Source organism: Phycodurus eques, chromosome 17, assembly GCF_024500275.1.
Source record: "Phycodurus eques isolate BA_2022a chromosome 17, UOR_Pequ_1.1, whole genome shotgun sequence".
In the NCBI taxonomy this organism is placed as follows: Eukaryota; Metazoa; Chordata; class Actinopteri; order Syngnathiformes; family Syngnathidae; genus Phycodurus; species Phycodurus eques.
Window position 1 is genome coordinate 6321573 of NC_084541.1, and position 12109 is coordinate 6333681.

Consider the following 12109-nt stretch of genomic DNA (forward strand, 5'->3'; position numbering starts at 1 on the left):
ATATTAGCCTATGTCAAAAATACACGCAAATGTGTTATCTCACATTGATGAGGACACCTGAGAGGGACGTCCGTCCAAAGAACATGTTCATGAATTTAGAAGCCCTCGGTTTTAGACGGGATCCTCCACGAAAGCTCGGGGGAAGTAACCTCGACCTTGCTCGGGAACCGATGATGTGAGGCGCATCGGCGCCATCTGTGTAAACATCACTCCAACGAACCATCTGAACGCAAAAAAAAAAAAAAGTCAACTCACCGTACGCCAAATTCCAGAATGCAAATAAAATCAGCAGGGAGACCAAGGTCAGGCGATGCTCCATTATACACAGAAATGTTTCATAGGTAGACGAGAGAGTCCAAGTGCGTTCGATGTAGTCTCCATAAACAGAGTAAAACTCCACTGGCGGGCACCAAAGTCGCTGCTCTAATACAAATCAAAGTTTACACATCCAAAGCTAACTTTTGCAACGCTCTGAAAGTCGATGTGTAATCCAGCGAGCAGTCCGTGAATATCGAGCCGCAGGTGATGACAGGACGGGCGGGTGTGAATGGAGCCAGCGACTGGACAATCGCGTTTGAACCAAAATTGGTCACAGCAAAAAAAATAATAATAATAATAATAATACAACGCCAATATTCGTCCCAAACGTGCGCGGAGTGGCCGGCTTGACAGCAAACACCATTTAAACATAGCGCACGATGTCTTATTACTTTTTTCCTCCGCTCTCTCTCTTGCCGACTGACTGAATTCAAAACGCGTTATAAAGAAAACGAGGGCGTAGGGAAACCGCTTCCGGTAAACCTTTCATAATATAGTAAAGTATTTCAACACGAACAGAACGTTCCCGTTCGCGTGGATGCATTTTTTTTATTGATATAATACTGCCTTTGTAATGTAATAATAATTTTATCCAAAACTATTCTTCAAAACCAAGCCACTTAGTGACGTTTTTGTTTTACCTTGATATTAGTATTTCAATCCTTTAACACGCTCAGCGATTGGTGTTTTATATTGAAAGCATCGCCCTCGTTTTCCTTTTGCTGTACACTTGACTTTATAAACGGAGCACTGTGATTCTTAAAGGGCCAGTCAGCAACAACACGCAGCACGCATTTGTGTGAGTTGAAGCAATTAGAAAAATTGCTCCTTTATGCAGTTGATTGTATTGAAACAATAAGATTAATAGATGTCTTATCAACAACAGAATTAATCGCCGTCACAATTGTGGTTAAGTCTTAATCACAATTTTATATCTTAACCACCTGGTTCAGGAACCCATGTGGGGTGAAGTGATAACCACTGATAGAGGCCCTAGAAAATAGTATTTCCTATTTACTTTATTGAAGTGGTGGAGATCATGTGATTTATTTATTTTTGTATATATTTTTTTTCATAGTACCTCTTACCCATATTAAGACACAATTGAAGGCATCTTACAAGACACACTTCCTACTAATTATATTGCGAGCCAATCAATTTTTCAGTGGCCTTGTCATCTTCCCGTTATCTGTCTATTTTAAAGGCCTTTTAACACTGCACTTAGCAGAGCAAAGTGTCCCAGTGTCCACAGGCTTTGTACTATGGCGCGGTAAAGAAGGCACAGCGATGGATGGACATCTTCACCATGTTGAATATGCTGTAACAGGTTGGTTGAAAGTAGTAGAAACCTGTTATTTTAGCATTCTTAACAATGGAAATGTTAGCTTAACAATACAAGTAAATCAAGTAAAAGCCACACGTGCTTTACTACATCTCCTCCTCCTTATTATAAGGAAAGCCAGGGCTTTCTGTTACTTTACGACCAAACAAGCTCCTCCATGTGGGTATCTGAGCAATTAGTGGCAAATATGGACACGTTTGCACTGGGCCGCCGTCATGCTCTCTAGCCTGCACCACAAAAAGCAAGTGCAGTGTGAAACTCTTTTACGGTTGCCTGGGCTGTTGTGGATGGTTAGTGGTTGGTGCACACCAGATTACAGTGATGATTAAGCAAGGTTCTTTAAGGCACTTATATCGTTTTCCCGTGACGACGACGCTGAATGTTCCGATGCTTTGCGAATGTGTGAATAGTGAAATCTGATTGATAGCTAATGTCTAATAATGGTGAATTGCTGCACGGTGTTTGGTTGCAAGAATACACATGGGAGAGACAAAGTCTGATTTTACCGTTCACCTCCACTTTTTTGGAAACAGTGTGAAAAGACAAATTATTTGTCAAGAAAAAAAACTGAGATTGTGGCTTTCATAAAGTTCAGTAGTGGTCAGTGTTGAAACATTTCCTTGTTCTGGTAAACCCCTCCTTGTTTTGACTGGGCACCAATTCTTGATTTTTCAATTGTTACTGGTGCTGCTATTTGTTATAACACGAGTGTCCTACTAGCACAAGTATTTGCCAACCAACTTCGTCTCTCGTGGTAGACCCATTGGGAATTCTTAAATTTCATAATTATCACACCGTGTGTGGCAACTAAACCATGAGTTAATGCGAGGGTTTCTGTGATTTTGGGTGCTCGCTGTCAATTAGCTTTAGCGACATTAGCATAATGGGGAAATCTTGAGCCCAACAACATAACAACATGACACGTCAATGTTGCATGGTTGCATACATACATTCAACACGAATAAATAATTAACTAATTGCAGATATCAATGAAATACAGTTGAGCTTTACTTTCGTTTGCCCTTTTCTCAATGTCAGTGGACTAGTGGATGTCACTGGATTATATAACTGTTTATGCAGTGCCTTTACCACACCATACAAAGATTCTGTATTTTCTGTCAACATTTTAGCACTCATCTTAGCAGATCCAACTAGACTGTAAAATTTATGAAATAGTTGCTATTAAATGATTATGGCATGAATCGATCTCATAGTCTTTCAGTTTCAAGCCTATCTTATCCTCCAGATTTCAACCTCCAAAATGGCGGACAAGCAGATATTAATCACATGATAAAAAATTATCAACTATTTGCTCATTGTCATTGCCACATCTTGTAGACCAATCAATTGTCGTATGTTCGTGTATCCCGTCTCTTCGATATGTGGCTTTGCACTTACTTTTGTTCCCTTCTGTGACCCTTTGGAATTTGTGACCACAGGGCACGATGTGGCAGAGGTGTTATTAAGCCTGCATTTATGCATTTAAGAAATGCATCCCTATGGGGGGCACAAGTCAGTGCAAACTGTAGCCCGGTCCCAAGCCCGGATAAATGCAGAGGGTTGCGTCAGGAAGGGCATCCGGCTTAAAACTTTGTCAAACAAATATGAGCGTTCATCCAAAGAATTCCACACCGGATCGGTCGTGGCCCGGGTTAACAATGTCCTCCACCGCCGCTGTCAACCTGCAGGGCGCCGGTGGAAATTCAGCTACTGTGGGTCAAAGTCGTAGAACAAGAAGAAGAGGTGGAAAGCGGGTTCTTCGGCAGAAAGAGAAGAGGAAAGCACAGAGCCTAGAACCGAATGTGGGGACTTTGAATGTTGGGACTATGACAGGAAAATCTCAGGAGTTGGTTGACATGATGATTAGGAGAAAGGTTGATATATTGTGTGTCCATGTGGAAAGGCAGTAAGGATAGATGTTTAGGGGCAGGGTTTAAATTATTTTACCATGGTGTAGATGGGAAGAGAAATGGAGTTGGGGTTATTTTAAAAGAAGAGTTGGCTAAGAATGTCTTGGCAGGTGAAAAGAGTATCAGATCGAGTGATGAGGCTGAAACTTGAAATTGAGGGTGTTATGCATAATGTGATTAGTGGCTATGCCCCACAGGTAGGATGTGACCTAGAGGTGATAGAGAAATTCTGGAAGGAGCTAGACGAAGTAGTTCCGAGCATCCCAGACAGAGAGAGAGTTGTGATTGGTGCAGATTGTAATGGACATGTTGGTGAAGGAAATAGGGGTGATGAAGAAGTGATGGGTAAGTACGGCATCCAGGAAAGGAACTTGGAGGGACGGATGGTGGTAGACTTTGCAAAAAGGATGCAAATGGCTTTAGTGAACACTTTTTTCCAGTAGAGGCAGGAACATAGGGTGACCTACAAGAGTGGAGGTAGAAGCACGCAGGTGGATTACATCTTGTACAGATGATGTAATCTGAAGGAGGTTACCGACTATAAGGTAGTGGTAGGGGAGAGTGTGGGTAGACAGCATAGAATGGTGGTGTGTAAGATGAGAGGAAGATTAGGAAGACAAAGGCAGAGCAGAGAACCGTGTGGTGGAAGCTGAGACAGGACGAGTGTTGTGCAGCTTTTCGGGAAGAGGTGAGACAGGCACCCGGTGGACAGGAGGAGCTTCCAGAAGACTGAACCACTGCAGCCAATGTCATCAGAGAGGCAGGCAGGAGAGTACTTGGTGTATCTTCTGGCAGGAAAGGAGAGAAGGAGACTTGGGCGTGGAACCTCACAGTACAGGAAATCATACAAGGAAAAAGGTTAGCTAAGAAGAAGTGGGACACTGACAGGACTGAGGAGAGGCGAAAGGAATACATTGAGATGCGACACAGGGCAAAGGTAGAGGTGGCAAAGGCCAAACAAGATACATATGATGACATGTATGGCAGGTTGGACACTAAAGATGGAGAAAAGGATCTATACAGGCTGGTCAGACATAGGGATAGAGATGGGAAGGATGCGCAGCAGGTTAGGGTGATTAAGGACAGAAATGGAAATATGTTGACTGGTGCCAGCAGTGTGCTAGCTAGATGGAAAGAATACTTTGAGGAGTTGATGAATGAGGAAAATGAGAGAGAAGGGTGAGTAGAAGAGGAAAGTGTTGTGGACCAGTGTGGCAATGATTAGTAAGGGGGAAGTTAGAAAGGCGTGAAAGAGGATAAAAAATGGAAAGGCAGTTGGTCCTGATGACATTCCTGTGGAGGTATGGAAGCATCTAGGAGAGGTGGCTGTGGAGTTTTTGACCAGCTTGTTCAATAGAATTCTAGCGCGTGAGAAGAGGCCTGAGTAATGGAGGAAAAGTGTGCTGGTGCCCATTTTTAAGAACAAGGGTGATGTGAAGAGCTGTGGGAACTATAGAGGAATAAAGTAATGAGCCAGACGATAAAGTTATGGGAAAGAGTAGTGGAGGCTAGACTCAGGACAGAAGAGAGTATTTGCGAGCAACAGTATGGTTTCATGCCTAGAAAGTGTACCACAGATGCATTATTTGCCTTGAGGATATTGATGAAAAAGTACAGAGAAGGTCAGAAGGAGCTACATTGTGTCTTTGTAGATCTGGAGAAAGCCTATGACCGAGTACCCAGAGAGGAACTGTGGTACTGCATGCGGAAGTCTGGAGTGTCAGAGAAGTATATTAGAATAATACAGGACATGTACGAGGGCAGCAGAACAGCGGTGAGGTCTGCTGTAGGTGTGACAGACGAATTTAAGGTGGAGGTGGGATTGCATCAGGGATCAGCCCTGAGCCCCTTCCTGTTTGCAGTGGTGATGGATAGGCTAACAGATGAGGTTAGACTGGAATCCCCGTGGACCATGATGTATGCAGATGACATTGTGATCAGCAGTGAAAGTTGGGAGCAGGTGGAAGAACAGTTAGAAAGATGGAGGCATGCACTGGAAAGCAGAGGAATGAAGATTAGCCGAAGTACGACAGAATATATGTGCATGAATGAGAGGGGTGGTGGGGGAAGAGTGAGGCTACAGGTAGAAGAGATAGTAAGGGTGGAGGACTTTAAATACTTGGGGTCAACCGTCCAGAGCAATGGTGAGTGTGGTCAGGAAGTGAAGAAACGGGTCCAAGCAGGTTGGAACGGGTGGAGGAAGGTGTCAGGTGTCTTATGTGACAGAAGAGTCTCTGCTAGGATGAGGGGCAAAGTTTATAAAACAGTGGTGAGGCCAGCCTTGCTGTACGGATTAGAGACCGTGGCACTGAAGAGACAACAGGAAGCAGAGTTGGAGGTGGCGGAAATGAAGATGTTGAGGTTCGCTCTCGGAGTGACCAGGTTGGATAAAATTAGAAATGAGCTCATCAGAGGGACAGCCAAGCTTCGATGTTTTGGAGACAAAGTTAGAGAGAGCAGACTTCGATGGTTTGGACACGTCCAGAGGAGAAATAGTGAGTATATTGGTAGAAGGATGATGAGGATGGAGCTGCCAGGAAAGAGAGCTCGAGGAAGACCAAAGAGAAGGTTGATGGATGTCATGAGGGAAGACATGAGAGCAGTTGGTGTTAGAGAGGAGGATGTAGGAGGAAATCAATGTCTCGCTCTCTGTCAATCAATAAATCTTTCCACCTTTTCATCTTAATATTGGAACACAGACACAAGCACATGCACATGCACTAACCCACTCACCCAGAAACACACACACAAATACCCGTGTTACAGAACACACACACACACACACACACACACGCACACATGCATACGGTATTACATATACATACATATTGTCCATATAATTTTACTATACATGCAATTATACAAGTATAATACACACACACATATATATACAATACATGTATATCTATATATAAATGCTGTACATGGAATGTTTATTATTTTATTTTATTATTATTATTTTTTTTTACATGGAAATTTTAAATAGAGCTGTTTATTTGCTCAACCTTCATTGTCTGCTTTGGGGTCCAAGATGCAGCGTGTCTACCTCATAACGAGACTTGCTTCATTTAAACCACACATTTTCATCACAAGCCAATATGATGAAATTGATCTCCGAGTGGTTATCTAACAAGAGGAATATTTTATGCTGGCGCTGGTAAGAATCTGAATGCAAATATTTCTTACATGTGAAAGACCTTTTGATCCCGCTGAATGCGTTGCTATGTATACAAATCACGCAATGGAAATAGTATAGCACTAAGAGACAAAAACACAATCCACACAACACTTCAAAATGTCACTATTTATCTGAGTACATGCTTTGCCTGCCCTTGATTTCAAGCGAAAAGCCATATCACATGTGCCAAGAGATATGGCAAACTGCAGCCAATGAGTCCTGACATACCAAGAGCCACAATCCTGCAATGAAGCAATAACGAGGTTGCACAAACCTAGAAACCAAGCAGCTCTTGACATTTATAAGAATGCATGGGATGATTGTATGCTTGAATATTGCATACCGAGATGTGGTTTAACACATACTGTACCTGTAGACGCAGTGGAAGCTAAAAATGACTCAATTACACAATGTGTTGTTGAAGGCAGAGATACTCTCTTTTACAACAACAGAAAATTCAAGAACCAAGCAGCGTCTTCAACACCCCAGATAGTTCTTTCATATTTTATGCATGTACATGTTTAATTTAATTGCAGAAACTCTTTGATTGTATAAAACATGATAAAGCCCTCCACTGAATGCAGTTCCACTCAGCTGTGACTGATGCTGCTACTTTAATGCCTTTGTCAAACATTTGTCATTGCTGTCAGTGAAATCAAGTACTCCCATGAATTTAGACTAATTATGCACTTTAGCAACTGAATCACAATGACAGCCCATCAATGAGGTTTGGTGCAGTGCAGTGTAGCTGAGTAACTAATAGATCATGTGTCATCTACTCACACATTGGCTTGGTTTTATGAGGTTATATCTATGATTCATTGCAGTCTCCTTTTGGGAAATGCCAGTGTGTTTGCAACATTATGAAGAAAAAAAAAAACAGTGACCTTCATGGTTTAATTACTTTAAAATGTTCTGAGTGGGAGTTGGTAAGTCCGACAAGTTAATCTACTGAATGTTTAAATATTATACTCTATCAATTGTTATTATTTGAAGATCAAGTGGAAGAGGTGAAAAAACCCCAACTTTTTTCGTAAAATTTTCATGTTCTTGTGTAATATTTTAAGCTTCATAGCTAAATGACCCAGTGTAATATTGTCAAGTCAAAAAGACTTGTGCATTTCAAACCCCCTGGATTGTTTACATTTCTTACATTGCATTTGACTGGCCCTGTGATTTGCGGGTAACCACTCCAGGATGTACTTTGCCTTTTGCCCAAAGTCAGTTGGGACAGGCTCCAGCTCACCCACGACCCAAATGAGGACAAGCAAAATAGAAAATGGATGGATGCATGAATTTGACTGTAGCAAAAAAAAAACAAAAAAAAAAGTGTCAAATGTCCCCTGAAGGACTCAAATTTCTTCATCTCAATGAGCATAAGAAGCTTTGACAACTCTTTTAAATGAGATGGCATTTTTTTTATCTTCTGTAGAAGTAACAAGCAAAGGTCATGTATTGTATACTGTATTTTTCCTTTATTTTCGCATGTCAAACATAGTTTTATTGGTCATGAACTATATAAGAAAAGTAAAGTCAATATTAAGATTTACCAACTTCAAGTGATAAACAAAAAGTAGCTGAAATAATAACGACATGGTAAAGAATCAGCTAAAGTAAGAACAGGCCCTATTTTTGTCTATGCCTGTCATTCAGATTATTATTAGTTTTAAAATATTTAGATACAGTATATATATTATATAGTACTGAATGAACTTAAAACACCAAAGAGATTGCACCACAAGGTGGTGCTTCAAGGTCACATTTGGAAAAATATGTCATGTTTGAGACGAAAGCAGAATGGCACATGACCAGAGAGAGCCAATCATAAGCATTCGCTTTAAAAAGAGGAAGTGATATGAGAAAAAGATCTGAGCTTTTGCGGCTATTTTTCAAATATAACTAAAATTATAATCATTTACATTTCCAAAAGGAACTGTAATTTAACTACACATTTTCTCCCAGTTATGTAAAGGCTTACAAAAACGTAAATTTTGTCATTGAATTACATAATCTCATTATATGTAATTACCGTAATTTGTTGTGTATAATGCGAATCCCCCGCCCCCCCCCCCAAAAAAAAAATTGTCAAAAGTCAGTAGTGTGCATTATACATAGGTATAGGGGCAAATGAAAAAAAAACTTTCACATTTAATAAATGTATGCCTCAATCTAGTGGTTATGAAAAAGCTGTACACTTTCATTACAAAATTCCACCGCCACCGAGTGGTTATAAAGAAGGTGTAGCCCTCGCTTTCATTCCAATATCCATCCATCCATTTTCTGAGCCGCTTATCCTCACTAGGGTCGCGGGCGTCCTGGAGCCTATCCCAGCTGTCATCGGGCAGGAGGCGGGGTACACCCTGAACTGGTTGCCAGCCAATCGCAGGGCACATACAAACAGACAACCATTCGCACTCACATGCACACCTACGGGCAATTTAGAGTCTCCAATTTATGCATGTTTTTGGGATGTGGGAGGAAACCGGAGTGCCCGGAGAAAACCCGCGCAGTCACGGGGAGAACATGCAAACTCCACACAGTCGGGGCCGGGGATTGAACCCGGGTCCTCAGAACTGTGATATGACAGGGGTAAATATGACTGCATATATGTACAGATATTGCTCATAAATTTACATATCTGAGCAGAATTTGTGAAATTTTGTTTTTTTTAATATGACTGATAACTGAACAACAACCATCATTAATTTCTTTATGGTTATGTTTTGTTTAATGATAATACCTTTCTGAAATGCTTGACGGTTTCATTTCAATACCATTAAAATAAAATTAAATGTTTCGCCTGGCCCTACATGTTTTCTTTTAAGAATTGTACCCATCTTACAAATTCTCCCTGGGTTATCAAACATATGAGCACAACTGTGGGTTTCCTTGTTTACTAAATAAAAGTAGGGCTGAGAATTTCAAAATAAGAGCAAGTAAATTTAAAAAAAGGATTACTTGTTCAAATAAAGTGCTTAACTTCAGAATAATTCCCTGAAAAAAACTAACAAAATACAGATAATACTTCATTTTGGTCATATGGGTAGAGGCAAAATCATGCATTGTAAAAATGCATTACACATGGGTAGAAGGGTTTTCCAGAATATTGAGGTCAACTTTGGGGGTGCATATTATACATGGGTGCGCATTATACATGAGAAAGTATGGTATTTACTCCCCAACACTGACTGCAGTATAGCTTGTAGAAAAATAGCTTCACATGTCAGGAAACAATGATTGTCTTGTTCAGTGCTTGAATGTGAACAGGATTTATTAATTTGTCTTTGAAGGATCGTATGACATTATATACTGCTTAGTACTAACATGGTCAACAACTTATCTCCAGACTCATTTCCTTCCTGTTTCTTAACCGCATTTAATGATAGCTTGTACAACAGTAAGGGGCAGCCAGGTAGACTGAAACAGAGGGGCGAAAGACTGTTCATGCACCCATACATAGATTTTCTTCAGATGACTGTGAAATGTAATGTGAAAATATTTAACGTGCTGTCTGTAAATATTTATTGTCGTAGGAATAATGTACATTATATTTTCATCAGCGGCATTTACACTGATGGTTGATGTATGTGAACTGGCTACTTTAAATGCTGTAGTTTTCATCCATCCATCCATTTTCTTTACCGCTTATCCTCACTAGGGTCGCGGGCTGCTGGAGCCTATTCCAGCTGACTCTGGGCGGGAGACGGGGTACACCCTGAACCGGTTGCTAGCCAATCGCAGGGCACATAGAAACAAACAACCATTTGCACTCACATTCACAACTACGGGCAATTAAGAGTCTTCAATCAACCTACTTGAACCCCGGTCCCCAGAACTGTGAGGCAGATGTGCTAAATAATAATAAATAAAATACAACCCCAATTCCAATGAAGTTGGGACTGTTGTGTTAAACTTAAATAAAAACAAAATACAATGATTTGCGGCGGCTCGGTGTACGACTGGTTATAGCATCTGCCTCACAGTTCTGAGGACCGGGGTTGAATTCCTGGTCCCGCCTGTGTGGAGTTTGCATGTTCTCCCCGTACCTGCGTGGGTTTTCTCCGGGCACTCCGGTTTCCTCTCACATTCCAAAAACATGCATGGTAAGTTAATTGACGACTCTAAAATTACCCGCAGTTGTGAATGTAAGTGCGAATGGTTGTTTGTTTGTATATGCCCTGTGATTGGCTGGCAACCAGTTCAGGGTGTACCCCGCCTCCTGCCTGATGATAGCTGGGATAGGCTCCAGCACTCCCGCGACCCTTGTGAGGATATGCGGGTCAGAAAATGAATGGATGGATGGACAATGATTTGCAAATCACGTTCAAACTATATTTAATTGAATACACTACAAAGTTTCTTTTAACACAGAAACGACAGACGGTGCATTTTAAGGTACTCCATCCTTGATTATTGGTCCACCAAACCCTGCTACACAGTTCCTTATAGAAGGTTCGTACCCTTGTATTGGACCTCATAATAGACTCTTGACGCTCCAAATTGAATAAGACCGCAAATTTGCACAACAGAAATGCAACACACATTTCCGGGTCAGTACTTTGTCCTGCCCTCGTCATTTCCGTCCAGTGGGAGCAACGATCAACACACGTGTGGCTTTGTTTACAAATTATAGTTCGCTTGCAAAAAATAAAATGCAAATGCAGACTGCACCAAATGTTAAAAAAAAAAAAAAAAAAAAAAGCCTGAGCCGCTTCTCCTCACTAGGGACGCGGGCGTGCTGGAGCCTATCCCAGCTGTCATCGGGCAGGGGGCAGGGTACACCCTGAACTGGTTGCCAGCCAATCGCAGGTGTATGTCTATACAACCCCAATTCCAATGAAGTTGAGACATGTTAAACATAAATTAAAACAGAATACAATGATTTGCAAATTATGTTCAACCTATCTTTAATTGAATACACTACAAAGACAAGATATTTACTGTTCAAACTTGTTTTTGTTTTAGCAAATAATCATTAACTTAGAATTTTATGGCTGCAACACATTTCAAAAAAGCTGGGACTGGTGGCAAAAAAGACTGAGAAAGTTGAGGAATGCTCATCAAACACCTGTTTGGAACATCCCAAAGGTGAACAGGCTAATTGGGAACAGGTGGGTGCCATGATTTGGTATTAAATGAGCTTCCCTGAATTGCTCAGTCATTCACAAGCAAAGATGGTTCACCTCTTTGTGAACAAGGGCATGAAATAATAGTCGAATAGTTTAAGGACAATGTTCCTCAACGTACAATTGCAAGGAATTTAGGGATTTCATTGTGTACGGTCCATAATATCATCAAAAGGTTCAGAGAATCTGGAGAATCACTCTATGTAAGAGGCAAAGCCAAAAACCAACATTGAAT

The 12109-nt window shown here is 41.1% G+C and overlaps 1 protein-coding gene across 5 annotated transcripts in view; it reads right to left on the bottom strand.

Moving 5' to 3' along the window:
- robo3 (roundabout, axon guidance receptor, homolog 3 (Drosophila)) overlaps positions 1-12109 on the bottom strand; it is a 231698-nt gene that overhangs the window by 143306 nt on the left and 76283 nt on the right. Inside the window, exon 1 of one of the 5 annotated variants that reach the window (XM_061702474.1) lies at positions 256-731. The exons of 3 other annotated variants lie outside the window; for them this stretch is intronic. In XM_061702474.1, coding sequence (XP_061558458.1) covers positions 256-319 — 64 coding nt within the window. In that variant the 5' untranslated portion in view covers positions 320-731. Of the gene's footprint in view, positions 1-43; positions 80-255; positions 732-12109 lie in introns of those variants that run through there. One more of the 5 variants, XM_061702476.1, reaches the window with a different exon arrangement.